General features: G+C 39.5%; 1 protein-coding gene across 6 annotated transcripts in view; it reads right to left on the minus strand.

Annotated features, from left to right (window-relative positions):
- Nucleotides 1-299: 299 nt before the first annotated feature.
- The window catches only part of GALNT1 (polypeptide N-acetylgalactosaminyltransferase 1), a 105225-nt gene continuing 85909 nt past the window's right edge, over nt 300-19615 (minus strand). For all 6 annotated transcript variants that reach the window (XM_060173721.1, XM_060173722.1, XM_060173723.1 and 3 more), the window contains 6 exons: nt 16557-16674; nt 15047-15227; nt 13383-13522; nt 7750-7848; nt 6876-7010; nt 300-2452 (listed from right to left, as the gene is read on the minus strand). In XM_060173721.1, the coding sequence (XP_060029704.1) occupies nt 2306-2452; nt 6876-7010; nt 7750-7848; nt 13383-13522; nt 15047-15227; nt 16557-16674 (820 nt within the window). In that variant the 3' untranslated portion in view covers nt 300-2305. The remainder of the gene's footprint in view (nt 2453-6875; nt 7011-7749; nt 7849-13382; nt 13523-15046; nt 15228-16556; nt 16675-19615) is intronic.

Consider the following 19615-nt stretch of genomic DNA (forward strand, 5'->3'; position numbering starts at 1 on the left):
GCATGGCCTACATGCTGACCTTCATTTGTTCTTCAAAGTTCTATTTCTCAAGAATGCCAACTAGGACAGAAAGGCACTGAAGTGTACTGGGATTGGGGTGGATGAGTTTGTGAGAGCCAGACAATCCTTTTCACATTTATGAATCTTTTACTGTGAAATAATTCCATCTTTTGCCTTTTTTCAATGATTACCCCCAATCTGACCTACAAAAGAGTTATTAATACACTTTCTGATCTACAAATAACTATAACGAATAGGGATCCATTTAAATTTCAAATAAAACCACTATAAGGCACAACTATTCAGGAATACTTTATATTTTCAAAGTATTTAGGAATTATTCAATTAGAAAAATAAAGGCAAAGGAATTATCTATTAGGTTCTAAAAGTACCCAGGAATTAAATTGTCTACAATCCCCCACTTGAAAAACAAAACAAAAACCTTAAATCACATTCCTGTTTTCTTACAATAAGGAATAAGACCAAGCTATGCTAGAGTACCGCAAACCTGAAATTCTGATCATGAAAATAATTTATTGATTAGACATCTGGTTTAATCAAGCATTAGGTCTACTGAATATAGGATTAACACAGCTCATGGGGGGGGGAGCACTCCACCCAGCATCTGCTTCATTTCAGATTTCCTGGGGTCAGATTCATGCACTTCACGTACTATAGCTTCACCCTGAAGCCCCACATGTGCTTGGTGTTCATTCACCTGAAGAAGATACCAGAAACGTTCTAAATACTCAACTTGGCAAGTATCATTCTGAGGCACAAGAAATAGCACTGCCTGCAGTGAAAGTCTTGATAATTAAAAAAAAAAAGACTATCATTAAATATAATCTTATATTTAATGGGAGGGATCTATGCTTTTTTTTTTTTTTTTTTTTTTTGCCAACAGGTCATTTTACATTTTGGGGAAAATGTCACAATGAGATTTTTTTTCTATGAGATTCAAAAACTGATACTCAACTTTCAATGATAAATTATTTCATGTTACTAAAAGTCAGGGAAAAAGAACATTGATTTAACTTAAATGGAAGTGAGGGGAGAAATACTGGACTAACATGGAGCTGTAGCTCTGGCTAACCCATTTAAAATGCCAATTAAACATTAAAAAGCTTTTTTAAAAAAGTAGCAGGTCAACATTACAATTCAAGAATTCTAATCTAAATATGTACTTTGACAATGCAGCACATCTGAGTATGGAGTGAAAAAAAGTAAAAAAAAAAACAAAAAAACTTAATGTATCATCTCCATATCCTCAATTAACAAATCACTTCTGCAGGCCTTTTGTTGAGTGGAATCATAACAAAATGAAGATTTATTGCTGTGAAAACAAATCTGTAGTACAGTAGTATGAATCTTGGGTATTAAGCATAATCACTTGGATCAAGTTAAGTTGAAAAACTAATAAGAAATTTGTATCATGTGTAAGTCTATAAGTCAGTTGACCCAAGAACAACTGAGATATCTAACTTATTCTGTGAGATCAGACATCATTTTAAATCTCCACTTTTTAAAGGCATTTAAAAATTCCAATAGCCCACAAACCAAATTTTAAAAATGTAGAAAGCAATTAAAACTTCTTTTAAGCTCAATTTCAGCACCCCAAGGAAAATAAAAGCATCCATGACTATCACAGATAAAAAGAGAATGAATTTCATTGGAATTAGTTATTTTTCCCCTCTGAGGTATAAAAATCTATATAGAAATTTGATACTATACTATAACAAATTGTACTTCTCATAGTTCTGTTTTAATTTCCTTTAAACCCTGTTTCATATAGTTTTTTTAAATTGTTGTAAAAATGTTTTCATGATTCTGGATCTGGTTCCAGTTCTTTTTCATTCACTTTTAGAGCAATACTTAATATACTGGTTACCAGTTCTAATCAGAAGGAAAATCTCGGTAATCTCTTCCTTATGACTGCACGCTTGGCAGAAATTGCTGACATGGGAACAAACCATAGAAGGCGCAGTTCTCGGGAAAACGCATTCTGTCGACTGTTCCAATGTCCGAGTTTTCTTTGCAATGATTCTTGACAAAAGACTCTTTCAGTCTTGTAAACATCAGTGTGCACAGTCTTGCTGCTCTGTAGTTTCACATCCCTGGACAGGAAGGCTGGTTCACAGCTAGTGAAAAGCGAGAGGAGTCTAAGTTTTAATGGCTGATACACCTTACATCCTGCAGAGGAGGAAAGAGCACTTTTCCTTTTTCGCTACTTGAGAATGTGGCAGAGATGTATGCTGAGGTAGCCCAGTCGAACCTTTTTTCTGTTTGTTTTCCTGGTGATTTGGTCTTAGAATATTTCTGGAAGGGTGACGTTCCGGAGCAGCCACTGCTGGGATCGGCTTCCATTGCAGTCTCTGATGCTGGGCACCTGGCTGTCCTCTTCGGTGGCTTTATCCAGGCACTGATTACTGTTCACATGCTGCAGGGTTAGTTTCTGAAAGTGAGACATAAAAGTGTTAATGTGAAGTAGGAGACAGAAAGAAAGAAATCATTTTTGGTAGATTAACTTCTGTAGAGTGAACACTTTTGTTAGTGATGTGAACTATTTAAAAGAAAATGGAGAGATGATGTCGATGTTAAGATGATATTAAGGGCTGGGGAAATATGATGGTTATGCAGAAAAACTTTCATGCCTGAACCACCAGAGAGAGGTCTCAGGTTCAATCCCCAGCACCACCATAAGCCAGAGCTGAGCAGTGCAAACAAATAAACCAAGATAATATTAAGAACTATGTTGGTAAAGACAGAAAGAGAGGAGGAAGAGAGGGACCACAGCACAGCTTTGGTGTTTGTCAAGCTTGCCCTTGGCATGGTGCTCCTACGTGGTGGCTGGGGCTCAAACTTGGGTCCTCGGGCATGGTAAAGTGTAGTCTCCAACAGGTGAGCCCATTCCTCCCATGTCCCTAACTCAAGTTCTTTTGAAGTCTCCCATCTATAGGATTTATAAAGTAATCTTTAATAAATGGTTGATTCTATTACTGTGCCTTGGTCAGGTTGAGGACTCAGAGCTACTGTGTAGAAATCTGCATGAAGCACTAGCCTCTAGTGCACATAGCTGACCCATGGAAATATAGGGACTAGGGCTGCTGACCCCTTCACGACTGAAATTCTGCATCTCATTTTGTTGTTGTTGGAACTGGGGTCATGAGCATAGAGGTGCCCTTTCTGGGGAGCCATCTCTGCAGCCATGTATATAACTTAAACTCCCCTCAAACTTAAGTAGTAATAACCTACTGCTGATGAAACCAACTGCTATTACCAGTAACAGTGGATTCATACATACTTTGCATGCTATGTATGATGTGCTTACAACCTGGTAAGCTAAAGAATGTTATCAGCTAATAAAATGAGGCACATCTTCAGTAGAGTACTGTTCTAGTGGCTTACAATAACATCTGTGTATCAGTAGACCCACATGGTTCAAATCTGTGTTGTTGAAGGTAAAACTAGATCACTACAAAGAGTGAGAAATAGGTTTATTAACACACTTATCTGACTCTTACTTACTTAAGGAACTATCATATCTGGAACATTTCATTTTCATAAGGTGTCTTTTTGAACTTAAAACCTATTCCAACGACTGTAGAGAACTCACTTAATTTTAGTCACTTCTTTTTCTGTGTGTGGTCAAAGTGTAAACTAGTAGCAGGTGGCAGATGCCAAGATCTTCCACCAATACTGACTCTAGTTCTAGTATTATTTACTTGGATTCTTCCAAATGCATAAGGATAGAACGTGGAAGAAAGTCAGGATGGCTGTGGCTGTTTTTCTTTCTTATAGAGATGTTGGGCAGTTTACTGACTGAGAGAATGGACTCGGCAGCCAGCCATTACTGGAGGGGATTCTAGACCTGTCACGAATGAGCAAAACCCCAAGTCCCAGTTTTCTCATAATAAGGAAACATGAAGATAATGATCAAGAAGTACTGCCAGACCCAGATTATGTCCTTTGAGAACTTGAAATCCTAGCAAAGTCCTGAGCAGCCATGAAGAACACTATTTGGCAAAGGCCAGAAAGTAAAGCTCCCCATGCCTCCTAGCACACAGAAAGAAAAAGAACAACCCCCCTGAAAAAAAAACAAAAAACCTAAACTCTCAGACACGACAGAGAGTGGCAACAGGCCTACTGGCAATACCAGTAAAAACAAAAATTTAATTGTAGTGTTGGTCTTTCTCTTCCCAACTCCTCGAAACATAAATTTCACGTTCCTTGATGAAAATAAACTTGTACAGAGACACAGATCATTTTGTGATCGGTATTTAAGTGCTCATAATAAAGACAGAATTCCTACAGTTTCGGGAGGCTGGCCTCCCTCAAATGATCTACACTCTGTTCCACATGGCTGACAGCAGGTGTAGATTTCTGTGGCTTGTGGACTGACTCTACACCAGAAACCACTTACCTCCAGACTTATGAAGGCAAAAACAAACAAGCAAAACCAACCTCTTCTGTATGTAATGCTACTATAAACAGGTTTTATACTATCTGGTTTAGATACTGATTTTTTTTTTTTTTTTGATCAGCTCTGGTTTAAGGTGGTGCAGGGAATTGAACCTGGGACTTCGAAGCCTCAGGCATGCAGTCTGTTAGCATAACTATTATGCTATCTACCCCTGCCTAGACACTGATTTTTTAATGAATGGTACAACTTGCAAATTTTTAATTTTTAAAATACTTTCTTAAGAAAAAATAGTAAGTATGCCCCCCCCCCCACAACATCTCTGTAAACTCAACATTTCTGCAATAAAGTGTTTACAAAAAATTTATTTTGGTTGTCATAGAGACTGGGGGTGGGGCACTGACATTTACTATGAAGTCAGAAATGCACCCCGCAGTGCACACAGCAGGTACACTTGAGTGGCATAACATACAGCATGGAAAAGACACTATCTAGGCCACTTCCAGTGATTATGTTAACTGAGTTTTCACTAATTTAACATTTGTTAACACTTGTACTATAGTTTTGACACTGAAGGGGGACTCAAGAGTTATAAAAAAATGGTCTTTGCATCAACCTGCCTTCCCTGGGCAGATGACCTCAACAATGTGTCCTGGAACCCCATCTCTCCAGAGCTTTGCCCCACTAGGGAAAGACAGAAACAGGCTGGGGGTATGGATCCACCTGTCAATGCCCACGTCCAGTAGTGAAGCAATTATGGAGGCCAGACCTCCCACATTCTGTACCCCATAGATAAATCTGGTCCATCCTCCCAGAGGGATAAAGAATAGGGAAGTTTCCAGTGGAGGGGATGGGATATGGCACACTGATGGTGGCAGTTGTGTGAATTGTGCCTCTCTTATCCCACAGTCTTGTCCATCAGTACCAAATCACTAATAATAAAAAAAGAGAAGCTGAAAAATAAAAAAACATAAAGCAGAACTTGGACGAGTTTGCTGTATTGCACCAAAGTAAAAGACTCTGGGGTGGGAGGGAGGGTTCATGTTCTGGAACATGATGGCAGAAGAGGACCTAGAAGGGGTTGAATTGTTATGTGGAAAACTGAGATGTTACATATGTACAAGCTACTGTATTTTTACTGTAAACCATTAATCCCCCAATAAAGGGAGGCAAAAAAGGAACTTATTGGTCCACCAGTCAATGGAATTTTATGAGATAATGTCCCTAAGATGCACCTGCTTGTTGCTGAGGAGTTATTCTGATGTAGTCTCCGCCCCCAGGTTTTACTATGCTGCGCGAAACCCTAGCATTGCCCCCTTCAACCAATCCTGGCCCTACACGTCACCCCTGGTTGTCGCCCAATAAAAAGCCCCCTCACCCCCCCCCCCTCTCTGGGCTCTCAGCTCTCCCTCTCTGAGGTCTCGCTCCCTGCTCTCCCCCCCCCCCCCCCCGTGGTCAGGTAGTGGGGATGGCCATTGCCGGCTGGCTCCACGTGGTCTGAACCAACCCCCCCCCCATCCTATAATAAAGATTTGTGTACCCCTTTGCTCTGGACGTCCGCGCTCTTCTCCGCGGTGCAGCCCGACACCAGACCACCACAACAACACCTGCTGATTACTGAGAATAAATGCATATTGTACTCACTAACAGTGTATGCTACTGATCATTAAGCACACATGACTCTGTGATCATGAATAAAGCTGAGTCACTTGCATAAGGGGAAAAAGAAAGGTCTTTGCCCTTGAGAATCTAATAATCTAACTTTGGAAAATAAATAACTACAAGGAAGTACAGTACTCTAGGGGGTCAAAGATGAATATAAGACAATTTCTAACTGGGATTCATAAAAGTGAGGTCACTGCTGAGCCTTCGAGAATGAGTAGGACTTGTTAGGCAGAAGGAATTAGATGGCTCTAGATGTGACATTGAAAAGGTCAAGGGTATTCTGAGGAAACAGCAGACTGGCCATTAAAGATGACCAGGATTTGGGTATGACATAGTCTAGGGGGAAAAGAGGGCTGGAGTCTTAACTCTGGGCATCTACATTTAAAGGATAAAATGAAGAAGCAGGTGAGCCAAGCAGACAAAGAAACAGAGAAAAAGCTAAGAGAAGAAATTAGACATTAAGTACCTTTAAAGCTGATGGAGAAGCGAAGTTTAAAATATCATCCGTTTGGCAGCAGTTATTGCCACAGAAAAGCCACAGATGCTTTACAGCCAGGAACTGCTCTGCACAGTGTTATGTCAAGACAAGAGCCAGGGCTGGACAACCAGGGGCATGACTGACTGTCTCTCTGTCAGGTGGCACAGGAGGACAGGAAGGTGATATGTAGAACAGTTTTCGACCCATCAAGATCAATCCATATTCAAACTCTACAGAATTCATTCTTCTGTCAAGGATGTGGACACACTCAGTGACACATGCAGTGACACTCCCATACACAGTTAAATGACTCACCACTTGGTCATACTCCCAGAGTTGGTTGCCTTTTAGGTGGTGGCACTTGAGCATTGTGACTGGGCCATTAAGTTTAGAGACATCTAAGCAAAGGTCATCTGTTCTAATTTCTTTGTTGGCAGTATAAGAAAAGACCTGAAAAACAAAAATGCACAATACAAACTTTAAATAAGCTGGCGTTTTATGTGTCTTATATCTGCCATGGAAAAAACTGATAAAATAGGTGATTTTGAACTTCACCGATGCCATAGAGAAGTTACCACCCATTTTGTTAAGAAAAAAAAAAAAAAACCCTTGAGCTCTCTGAGTACACTGAGTGTATTGTCAAGGGTTGCTTTCCATGTGACTTAAAAAGGCCAAAATAAAGTATCATGTACAACAATGTAAATATAGTTCTTACAAAGGCCCTTTTATAAATGTTTCATATAAAGATGATCATTAGATGGAAGGCTCCCTTTCCCTAAGGTCTTGTTTTTTTGTTTTGCCTCCAGGGTTATCGCTGGGGCTCAGTGCCAGCACTGAGAATCCGCTGCTCCTGGAGGCCATTTTTTCCATTTTATTGGATAGGACAGAGAAAAATTGAGAGGGGAGAGGGAGACAGATGGAAAGATAAGACACCAGTAGACATACTTCACCACTTGTGAAGCATCCCTCTTGCAGGTGAGGACCCAGGGGCTCAAACCCGGATCCTCGCACAAGTCTTAGCACTTAGTACTGTGTGTGCTGAAATGGGTGTGCCACAGCCTGGATGTCACGGTCTTGTTTCTTTTTAAGGTAGGAAAATATTTTCTGAATGACATCATGAGTTAAAGAGGGTAGAGGATTAAAACAAATCCAAAAATTATCCTTTGTGAAGCTTTACTGAAATACTCACCTGATTACCTCCCATACCATGACAATTAAAAATTCCAACTTTTTCATTTTCTTTCCTAGCCATGTTATCTAGACATTGATTTGTTTCCACATTCCGTATCTAGAGGGCAACGAATAATGAAAAATATCAGCAGTTAGAATGGTAAACTAGATACTCATACAAAGATATATCAATGTCAATCTAACCTTCCCACCATTCTAACAGCTCTTGCCTGAGCAGTACATGAGACTGTTTCTGGAAGCATATGCTGTAAACCATCTGAGAGTAAGATGACTACAGGGGGTGGGGAGCTGGCTCAGCAGAGTGGACCTTCCATATGTCAGGCTCTTAGCTTAATACCTGGCACTGCACTGAAACATGATTACAGAGGGATACTCATACATAGTTATGAGTTTCAGAAACACTGGGAAAATCTGTAGAGTAACAATGGTCTATTTGTACTAATGTCTACGACGTTGTCCAACAGAATCGTCTGTGGCAGTGGAAGTTCTGTCCAACATAGTAGCCACTGGCCATATGTGGCTACTGAACACTTTAAATATGGCTAGCTTGACTAAGGAACTGCATTTTGAATTTTGTTTATTGTACTGGGCTGTTGGAAAAGTCGATGCATTTCCACATAGAAAAATATGTCATGACTTTTCCAACAATTCAAAAATAATTTTTTTTTTCGAAATTTTAAACAGCAAAGTGTGACTAGTGGATATCACATTAAATGTGCAGGACACACAGGAGAAAGTCTTCCATTATCTGTGAAGGCAATTTGTCAGTTATGGCAAACATGGTGCAAACATGCTAACAGCAAAGCCAAGTTGTCAGGCCCTTGAGCACTCTAATAGGCACGTGGAAATCACACATTTGGTTAATACTTTCTGGAACCAGAAGTCTTATGGGATCTAAATGATTTCAATGGGGGAAGATTAGTAGACTAATAACCCTTTTTAAAGATGTGTTTTTCACTGATTAACACATCTTGTTGGATTTGTGAACAAGTCAAACTGAAACAGCTGTGGAGTACAGACTGCGAGAACACCAAAGGATAAGGGATATTCAAAAAGTTTCTAGCAGTATGCTGTCAACAGCTGAACTAAAGTGGGCAGGGGAAATAGCTGAGACGAAGCTGGAACAGGAGATCAGGGTGTGGGGACACAGTCCTGGGCCTCACTCCTGATTCTACCATCACTAACCATGAGACCTGGCAGGTCAGTTCGCCAAGACAGTGATTCCCCAAACCACAGTCTAACTAAGTGTATCTGGCTAGGCATTCACACATGTGTCACTTAGAGAGGGGCTTTGTTATCAAATGTCTGGGAAATACTAAGTGAAACAAATTTAAGAAGCTTTCCTGACTGAAGGACTTTCTTAAGTCAAGAGAGTAAATGACAGAGGGTAAAATCTGTTTCTCCCATAGAAACCCAGCTGCAAGACATGGATAGAGAGGCAAGCTTGCTTTGGCAATCATCCACTTGTTAAACAAGTAACTCTTTGTAGTACTGTAAACCTATATTCTGGCCCAACTAACAGTGCCTAGGTGTTATCCAAACTGGGTCAAACAAGGAAAAAAAAAAAAAAGAGTCTCATTCTCTCTGCTAAGGACAACTTGTAGAAGTAACAGCTATTAAATCTTCTCATGGTACATCACCTACCCTGGGCCTTTTTTCAATCCAATGAAGCTACAGTAAAGCTCATTAATAAGGCATCCCTGAGAATTACTGAAAGTTCAACAAACTCCACACACACCTTCCACTTGCTTGAGAATGAATTCCTTGCATCATAATAAAGTTCAGAGGTGGGAGATGTAGTCAACCTTAAGATCACCTCAGCAACCACAAAAACACAAACACAGGAAGAAATCTGTTTGCCCAAAGGTGAGAGACAACACAGCCAGACTGAATGGCTTCATTCTGCTCGCTGCTGTGATCTATGTGCTTTCTCATCTGCTACTTTTTCTATTTTACTTCTCTTCCTCTTTCCCTACGTCACCATCTCCACCACCACCACCACCACCACCACCACCTCTTCACTCCTGGTCAGTGATTTTGTATTCAGCTGGGTAAATAAGTCACTTTTTCACACTTCCACCATCTTTGACTCTAAATGTACAACTGAGCCACACTTGTGCTCACTTCCTCTACCACCAGACTGGATGGGCTGCTGCTGCTTCTTCCCGGCACCTCTGTCTCCACTGACTCAGACCCATGACCATCTACTCATTCGACACATGCTTCCTGCAACAATGGCGCTTTACTGTCAATCCCATCTTGACACTTGAGCTTCTGTTTTTTCATTTTAGAAAATATTTTACTTATTTATTGGATAGAGTCAGAGAGAAATCTAGTCAGAAGGTGAGGCAGAAAGGGAGACACGTGCAGCCCTGCTTCTCCACTCAGGAAGCTTATCCCCTGCAGGTAGGAATTGGGGGCTTGGACCTGGGCCCTTTCTCCCACTGTAAAGTTAGTTTAGGAGTGATTTGCAACCAAGTTTCAGATTAGCAAAAGTAAAAAAAAAACCCTTGTCCAGACCCTAGTCTCCTCCAGCTACCGCTCACTTCTCCATTCTGCTCTACAACAAAACTTCATGCAAGAGTATCCAAGCTCATCATCTTCACTTCTTCTTCTCCCCTGAAATCATCTTAGATTTTTGTTCCTACATTCTCTGCAGGAACCCTCTTCATAGTGAGACAGGGCCTGTTTTGTCAATCCACGACCAATTCTCCATACTCATCTTACTTGATTTTTTTTTTAAAACTTATTTATAAAATGGAAACACTGACAAGACCATAGGATAAGAGGGGTACAATTTCATACAATTCCCACCACCAGAACTCCGTATCCCACTATTTGACTTCTTAACACTGCAGGATAGCTTCCTCTTCAGATACATTCTGACTCAGGGATATCACTCTGCATCTTTTTTTTTTTTTAATTTTTATTATTGGATAGAGATAGAGAAAAACTGAGAAGGGAGGAATAGAGAGGAAAGAGACAGAGAGACACCTGCAGCCTTGGTTCACCACTTGTGAAGCTTTCCCTCTGCAGGTGGGGACCAGGGGCTTGAACCAGGTTCCTTTTGCACAGTAATGTGTGTGTTTAACAAGGTGTGCCACCACCTGGCCCCACTCTGCATCTTTTTAGTTGAGTCTTTCTCATCATCATAATTGGTTATGTGATGTGATGTGAGGTTGACACAACAAATCAAAGAGCAGAGTAGCTCCACATGCAAGACTATTTTCTTAAAAGAACATCTGCTGAGTCGAGTACAAAAAAATTCTGGAAAACCAAAATGAAGTCTTCCAGTGTCTCCTAGCACTTAAGAGACAAATTCCTGCTACATGGAAGGTCTGAAAAAAGAAAAGAGGGGGGAAAAATCCCCACAGCTGTAGCCCCCTCAGTACTGAATAAAGTGTGTGGGGGCAGTTCAGTACTATATCCAAAACCTCAGGAAGGCAAAACTCTCAGGTTTGAGGATGTATTTCCTTCTTTTTTTAAAAAATTAATTTATTTATTGGATAGAGACAGTCAGAAATTGAGAGGGGAGGGGGAGATAGAGTGGGAGTGAGACAGAGAGACACCTGCAGCCCTGCTTCACCACTTGCAAAGCTTTCCCCCTACAGATGGGGACTGGGGGCTTGAACCAGGGTCCTTGAGTGTTGCAACATGTGCGCTCAACCAGGTGCGCCACCACCTGGCGCCGAGGATGTATTCCCTTCAATACCACTACTGAGAAGTCCCAGAAGACCAGGAAACATACACAAAAGAGAAGTGAACCACTTCTTTTTCTTTTTATATTTTATTTATTTTTAGATTGAGAGAAGGGGAGAGAGAAAGATACTGGCAGCACTATTTCACCTCTTGTAAAACTTCCTCACTGCGGGTGAGGACCAAGGGCTTGAATCCCAGTCTTTGCAAACTGTTAATGTGTGCACTCTACCAGGTATGCCACCCTCCACCCCCCAACTCTTTCTAAAGTTCAATTCAAGGGAGTCGTGTGGTGGTGCACCTGGTAAAGTGTGCACATTATAGTGAGCAAGAATCTGGGCTCAAGTCCGTTCCCTACCTGCAGAGAAGCTTCACGAGTGGTGAAACATTGCTTTAGGTGTTTCTCTCTACCCTCGCTATCTCACCCTTTTCTCTCAAATTTTCTCTGCTTCTATACAAATAAATAAATGAAATATTGATAAAGATAAATAAAATTGCAATCCAAGCCCACATTGCTCAACCATTATTATGGACTGAAATCAGTGCTACCCCCCCCCCCCATTTCAGATGCTGAAATCCTAACCTCCCTGCTGCCCTCAGAATTTGGAAACAGGGTATTTACAGAGGTAATCAAGTTAAAGTGAGGTTTAGGTCCCAATTATTTTTGATTTACATGCTTATTAAAAGGGGAAATTTGAAGAGATAAGCACATAGGGTATTGCCACATGATGATGGAGGCAGAGAGGGGGTAGTACTTTCACATTCCAAGGAATACCAAAGGCAGCAGATTATGGAAGCTAGGAGAGACAGAAGTTCTCCCTCACGTCATTTACATCCCTCCCTCTAGTCAATCAACCCTGTCTGAACCTTGACCTTATGTCTGTCAGTCTTCAGACTATAAAACAACACATTTCTGTTGTGCACGTAACTCAGTCTGTGATGCTTTCTTAGGGCAGCCGTAGGAAACTAGGAGGGTCCTTGATCTGACAGATCTTTGAGGTGAAAAGAAGGATCTGTTTGGATTTTCTACACATAGAGCATTGTTTTGGCTGAGAGGTAAGACAGATGCTTATGGACATGCTAGGAATCTCACACCAGTCTCAATATTATGAGCACCCATGGAGATAAAAATGTCAAGCCTAAAGCACAAATGACTTTTTAACTGATTGTAAGTATTAGTAAGCAAATGCTAACCGGTTTCAAGAAAAGTTGTTGTTGAATTCTAAGAGCAGTAAAAGTAGGATCACAAATATGTTTAAAATTTTTTTCCCTCAACCTCTATCCAAGATGAGATTTAGAACTCCCAGAAGAAAAACAAAGGGGTTCAATAGACTAATATACTATAAATGGTATTTTAAAACTTCTGTGGTAATCATCCCAATTTTGAAGTTCCTCAAGCTTTGATTCAGACTGATTCCAAACTACTATATATATATATATATATATATATATATATATGTATGTATACATAGTTTTGGTGGCACTTGGGCCTCACACATATATGATTTTACTGCCACTAGTCTGAGTTCTTTGTTATGTGATATATAGACAAAGATACCAATGTACCATCCATGGAACTTCCATTGGGTGTTGGGGCTCGAGCCCAGGGCTCTAGACATGGTAAAATGCACATTATATTAGGCAAACTGTTTCCCTATAAATGAGTAACTATGTTAAAATAAGTATTGTAACACAAGTTCAACCATGAAAGGATAAGGATAGATTAATCTTAGTTTAATAACCCATAACATGATAAAAAAAAATACCTACTTTTTGAATATATGGTAGACTATCAACTAGCAACAAAAATCTTCCTACACTTGAGGTTATTTAATTTTAATATATAGGGACTTTCTTTGTTTAAAGTTTAATCTCTGCTGCTTTTTGTTAAATAAGTGAGAACATCATAATTAAACAATACATTTTTTATTTTACCTCTCCCAAAGAGAAATAGTGACGTGGAATCTGAGAATCAGGATATATATTCTCTAGGTACCAAGAGAAAGGTTTGCACTGGAGTTTATGTCTTAGGCCAACTCTGGATGCTATGTCTCCATAATCTACTTTTGTAACACCTGTGGAAATAAAAGATTAACTCTGCATCACTAGTGTTCTATTAATAGCACACCCTATTTACAGAGTGCATATAAAAAGTCCAGCCCCCTAGGTGGTGGCACAATGGATAAACTCATGGACTCTTAAGCCTGAAGTCCCAAGTTGGATCATGTTTGCTAGCATGATACTTTGGCTTTTTTTTTTTACTCTCATAAATAAATCTTTAAAATATATAGTCATGGGAGTCGGGTGGTGGCGCAGCGGATTAAGCGCATGTGGTGCAAAGTGCAAGGACCGTCATAAAGATCACGGTTCAAGCCCCTGGCTCCCCACCTGCAGGGGAGTCACTTCACAAGCGGTGAAGCAGGTCTTCAGGTGTCTTATCTTTCTCTCCTGTCTTCCCCTCCTCTCTCCATTTCTCTCTGTCCTATCCAACAACAATGACATCAGTAACCACAACAATGTTAAACAACAAGGGCAACAAAAGGGAAAAAAAAAAAAAAAATATATATATATATACATTTATATATATAGTCATGATCTCCTGCACCACCATAAACCAGAGCTGAAAAGTACTCTGGCAACAAAAAACAAATGGGAAAAGTGGTATCATTTTGGTGACGTGAAGCTATATAAAGAAAACACATGTTAATGTTTAATTTTTTCAGAGAAAACTTAGGTTTTTAAGAAGGAGATACCAGCTAAAGCGGGAGGCCGAAACAGCCTAGTGGCAATGCACTCATATACCAGCTAGTATCACACACAAATATGACTTACAGAGGCTCAGAAAACTTTTATATATGTGAAGGGAAAATGAGAGCCAAGACCTGTCTTTTCAAATGTTAAACAGCACTGCTTGTCACATACACCTCACTAAGCTGTGCACGCTGCCACTCGACAAGCCTTGTGGTAATTAAAAATTAAGGATATATAGTAACAATGTCAGGGAGGTTTATATTGATCATTGATGGGACAGCTGCTGCCACAAAATGGGGATCAACAGAGAAAAGTACATTGAGGGCTCTGCATGGGTCTTAAAATTCTCAACACTTTAATTTCACATAGTAGTTCAATGTTAAGTTAAAGAAACAAACACAGCTAATCCTTGAGTTAAGTCATTTGTGCAATACTAACCTGGATAAATTTTTATTCTCATCATTAAGAACAACCCAGGCACTCTGCCAAGCACTTTCAATACTGTATGATGTTGTTTGCTTGTTCTAGCAACTTTTGAGACAGGTGTCTCACCCTGAACTATGTGAGCACTGTGGTGGCTACTGGGAGGAGGGGGCACATCAGTTTGTTGGAGGGTTTGGTGGTTTATACCGATCATGTATCACTGTGAAATTATATCCCTGAAATCTCCTAATGTCAAATTTACTACATTACTAAGAAAAGAAAAAAAGGAGAAAGAAAAAAAAAAAGATGTTTCATCTCTAATCTAAGTTTCCTTTCTGGTTTTTCTTACCTCTCCTCAGAGCATATTAGGATCAGGGGCAGAGAGGTTAAGAGTCCTGTATTTTTTAATGCAAAGTATTGCTAACCTGGAGAAATTATATAGAAAAAATTCTTGAATTCATCCATCCACACTTCTGCAAGTCGCCTGTTGTTTTTGTTGATAATCTGCCCTGTGCCTCCTGGAAACGTGTAAGGTGTTGCCTTTCTGAACACATGTCCAACGTGTGAGCAGGTCACAATCTCTAAAGTTCCCCCACACTGCCAAATCTGAAAAGAGCAAAGATTGGTAATTTCTAAAACAAGATCGTCCACATTTATTCACTTTCATAGTTGAAATTCCACAGAATCAGAAGCATACCAAGTGAAACTCCTGCTATCTAGTCATAAAGCCAGTGCTTCTTCAGTTCTCTAACTTTTGCTTCTGAACTGACAGCCAGTTTCTGCGATGTTAAAGGCCAGAACAGTGTTTTCTAACTGTAGTCCATGACTCTTAGAATGATCACAAATAGAAATCTGATGAACTGCAACCCACATCTGGGAAAAGGGTATATTGTTTCCTGAAACATTTACACTGTGTGGTATGTAACATACAGTGTTCATGGTAAAAATAAATAAATAAAAATTTGACCATGAACTGTTCACTAAGTTCTACCTGTTTCCCCTTTAAACCTGCAACATACAGGATATCCCAGGAATGTAAACTAGATCGCTTGCAAGTTATTCAACTGGATAGTGGAATAGCATGCCCTATTGTACTTTGAAGATAAAAGACAAAAAAGAAATAAAATCAAATATGGCTTCATGTTCTTAATTTAGTGAAATTATTCTTCTCCTTTCAATACTTGTTTCCCAAAAGTTAAAAATCACATGACCAATATAATTAAAGTACATGTTGAGAAGTTCTTATTCTGCTAAGTACTCAGGGTGCCTCTACTAGCTTTCCCAGAATCCTATGTGACACAGCTGGACAGGATCTCTGAAGAAGCTCTACAGCCTAAGCAAAATAACCAGCAGGAACAATCTAGTTCAGTGTGGTTTTCCTAATAAGCTATGTGTCTAAAGTTGACCCCCATTATTTCTTGTGTTGATTTCCATGAACAAATGAAATGCAAAAATCTTTTATATAAAATCAAGTAAGTTTTATATAGTGTCTAACTAGAGTAATTCCAGGATTCTTTTGAATTTATCTTTTTACTGAAAGATGTAAAGCTGCCAGAGCAATCAGGCCTTATATCAGAGATAACAATCTTCACAAAAGAAGGACAAAAGTATATTACAGAAAGTGAAATTATGACTTTGGCAGTTAAAAACCAAATAGCATGCAAAATGACATTATCTTTTTGTTTATTTTTTGAACGTGAAGTATAGCTAGAAAATAACAGAAATTAAAAGCATCTAAGCTTTATGCTATTCAAAGAACTGAATTATTTGCCTTAGTTAATAATAAACTCTTAAAAACACCACCAAATTCCTTGATTTAAAGGACCTGATGTCCAATTAAACATATATTAAATTCAATTGTTTTCTGTTTAGAGATGAAATAATTAAAGCATATTTATAGCTGAGGTTAAGATTATTTTTTCAAGGAAAACTTACCCTAAAAGAAATTTCTAGGTTTTCTCCTCCCCAAATATCCATTCCAGCATCATATGTTCCAATTTCCTGAAAATAATCTCTGTCTATCGAAAAAAGGCCTCCTGCCATTGTAGGTGTTCTGAAATTCAATCATAATACTAGACCGTTAATCGTAACAATTTAAAGTCTACAGGTTTTGTATTTACAAAGTTTTATTACAGTTTATAACTACAGTGTACATTTTTCTTACACTCTTCAGAAACTTCCATAGGTCCCTGGGACTTTACTGTTACACTATGATACTGTTATTTGGTCTTTAGACATAATTTATACCCCAGTCGTGTTGCCCAAGAACCTACTGTGTCACAACTTCCTAGGACATCCTTCCTTGCCTGATCCCAAGCACTTCTTCCTGACTTTAGTTCCTTTTTGGACTCTCATGTCTCGAGCAAGCTTCAAGCCCATGAAACTGAAGCTATTTTTCATGATCTTCTCCATCCGAGCACCTGTTTTACAGGGCCTAGCAACTCTAAATGCAGCTGACTACTAACCAGCAACTATCAACAGTCATGTCAGCTATTCTATCATACCAGTTCTCATGGGTGGCAGATACTGAAAAGACATAAAACCAAACAGGATGAAAACAATGTGGTCCCTCCTCCATATCTAGTGGGAGCATCTGACAAGTACAGAATTAAAAATCAAATCACTTCTCAGGAAATTATCGTCCTGGCCAAGTGTGCTGTATTCTTAGCAAAACCACTCAGTTCACCAGAGCACGGTCCAGGTGTGCAGAGTGGGTGGCAAAAGGGAGAGAAAGCAGGGGAATGACAACAAAGGATGATTCAAGCAAAGGAATGGCAGCAAGCCACTTATAATGAGGATGGGGAAGAAAATGAACACAAAAAGTTAAGACTTATTTCAGTGGAAAAGGAAAAGAATGACAAAAGGTTAAATCTCAGGAGTCAAAGGGAACAGAACAACAGTCAGAGTTCGTTCTCTCGAACTGGGTTTTGGGTTATCTCTAGAACATTAGAGTTGGATATAAAATTTCCTGTTTAGACGTGTGCATTTCTCTTCTCACTAATGAAGATTCATAGCTTTAACCAGATCTTTAGAATCCTCTATTCTTTTTTTAATTAATTATTTAATTATTGGATACAGAGAGAAACTGAGAGGGAAAGAGGAGATAGAGAGGAAGAGAGAAAGAGAGACACCTGCAGACCTGCTTCACCACTCATGAAGCTTCCCTCTTGCAGGTGGGAACCAGGGGCTTGAACCTGGGTCCTTGTGCACTGTAGTGTGCGCGCTTAACCAGGTGTGCCACTGCCTAGCCCCGAATCCTCTATTCTCTATGAAAGGTCTAGGAGTCTTTAATTTAGACAGTGACTTGAACTATCAACAAGAATGTAGAAAAAGGATTCAGGCAGCGTAGTGAGATACAGCATAAAAGTAATGAAACTAAGGCTGGCAGTAGAATAGTAGATTAAACGCACATGGCGTCAAGTGCAAGGACTGGTGTAAGGATCCCAATTCAAGCCCCCGGATCCCTACCTGCAGGGAGATTGCTTCACAAGTGGTGAAGCAGGTCTGCAGGTACCTATCTTTCTCTCCCTGTCCTCTCTTGATTTCTCTCTGTTCCATCCAACAACAATAAGAACGGTAACAAAATGGGAAAAAAGGGCCTCCAGGAGCAGTGGATTTCGTAGTGCAGGCACTTGAGCCCCAGCGATAACCATGAAGACAAAAAAAAAAAAAGTAATGAAAGTAAAAACCTGATTCTAAAGGAAGCTGTATTACTACTGAGCAAGCAGAACGATGCAATTAAATACTTGGATGGCTCAGAAAGTTCAAGCTTTTAAAAGGCTGCACATATGAACATTTCATCTATATGTGACCAAATGTAAAATAAAAAGAACTGCATTACCTGAAATTGTTTTTCCTGCTTTTGTCATTTTCCAGTTATTTATTTATTTATTTATTTATAAAAAGGAAACACTGACAAAACCATAGGCTAAGAGGGGTACAACTCCACACAATTCCCACCATCACAATTCCCACCTCCATATCCCCCCATAGCTTTCCTATTCTTTATTCCTCTGGGAGCATGGACCCAGGATCATTATGGGGTGCAGAAGGTAGAAGGTCTGGCTTTTGTAATTGCTTCCCCGCTGAACATGGGAGTTGGCAGGTTGATCCATACTCCCAGCCTGATTTCAGGCTCAGGGAAAAAATATAAAAAACTAGTATAGTCACAGGCCCTTTGGAATAGAACTAAAATAAACCTACTAGCTATCTACAAAATGGAGACCTTCTAGTTAGTTTTATATATGAAACAAGTTTCTTTTCTCTCTCTCTCTCTTTCTCTTTCTAGTTTTAACCAGAGCCCTGCTCAGCTCTGGCTTTTGGTGGTACTGGAGATTGAATCTGGGAGTTTGGAGCCTCAGGCACTAAAGTCTTTTTGCTAGCTCTCCAGTCCCAAATAAGCTTTCTCTAACCATATCAAAGTCAAGTACCACCCATATGGTACAAGCCTGGTTTATAATTCCACATTTTGGTGAAAGGACTCTGTTTTAAGCAGTATTTTCACATATTGACACCTTAAAGGATAGTTTAAGTTATTTACTATTATCCTTAACTGAGTTCCCAAAGCACAAGTCTGACTTGTTAGTTTACAAAACATTTATATAGAGATAAAAGAAGATATGCATGTCACCATAATTGCTCATATGCTTTAAATTTATATAAATGAAAATTTTTTATTAACTGATCAGAGGGAAAATTCCCTTTAAAATATTGACATACTACTCAGCTACTAAAAATAGTGAATTCATTTTCTTCACCTAATCTTGGATGGAACTTGAAGGAATCATGTTTAAATGAGATACATCAGAAAGAGAAGGAAGAATATAGGATGATCTCACTCATAAACAGAAGCTGAAAAACAACAGAAAGGAAAACACAAGATAGAACTTGGACTGAGTTTGCTGTATTGCACTGAAGTAAAACACTCTGGGGTCAGGGGAGGGTTCTGGTCCTGGAATATGATGGCAGAGGACCACCCAGTTGGGGTTGAACTG

This window comes from Erinaceus europaeus, chromosome 15 (genome assembly GCF_950295315.1).
Source record: "Erinaceus europaeus chromosome 15, mEriEur2.1, whole genome shotgun sequence".
NCBI classification, from domain to species: Eukaryota; Metazoa; Chordata; class Mammalia; order Eulipotyphla; family Erinaceidae; genus Erinaceus; species Erinaceus europaeus.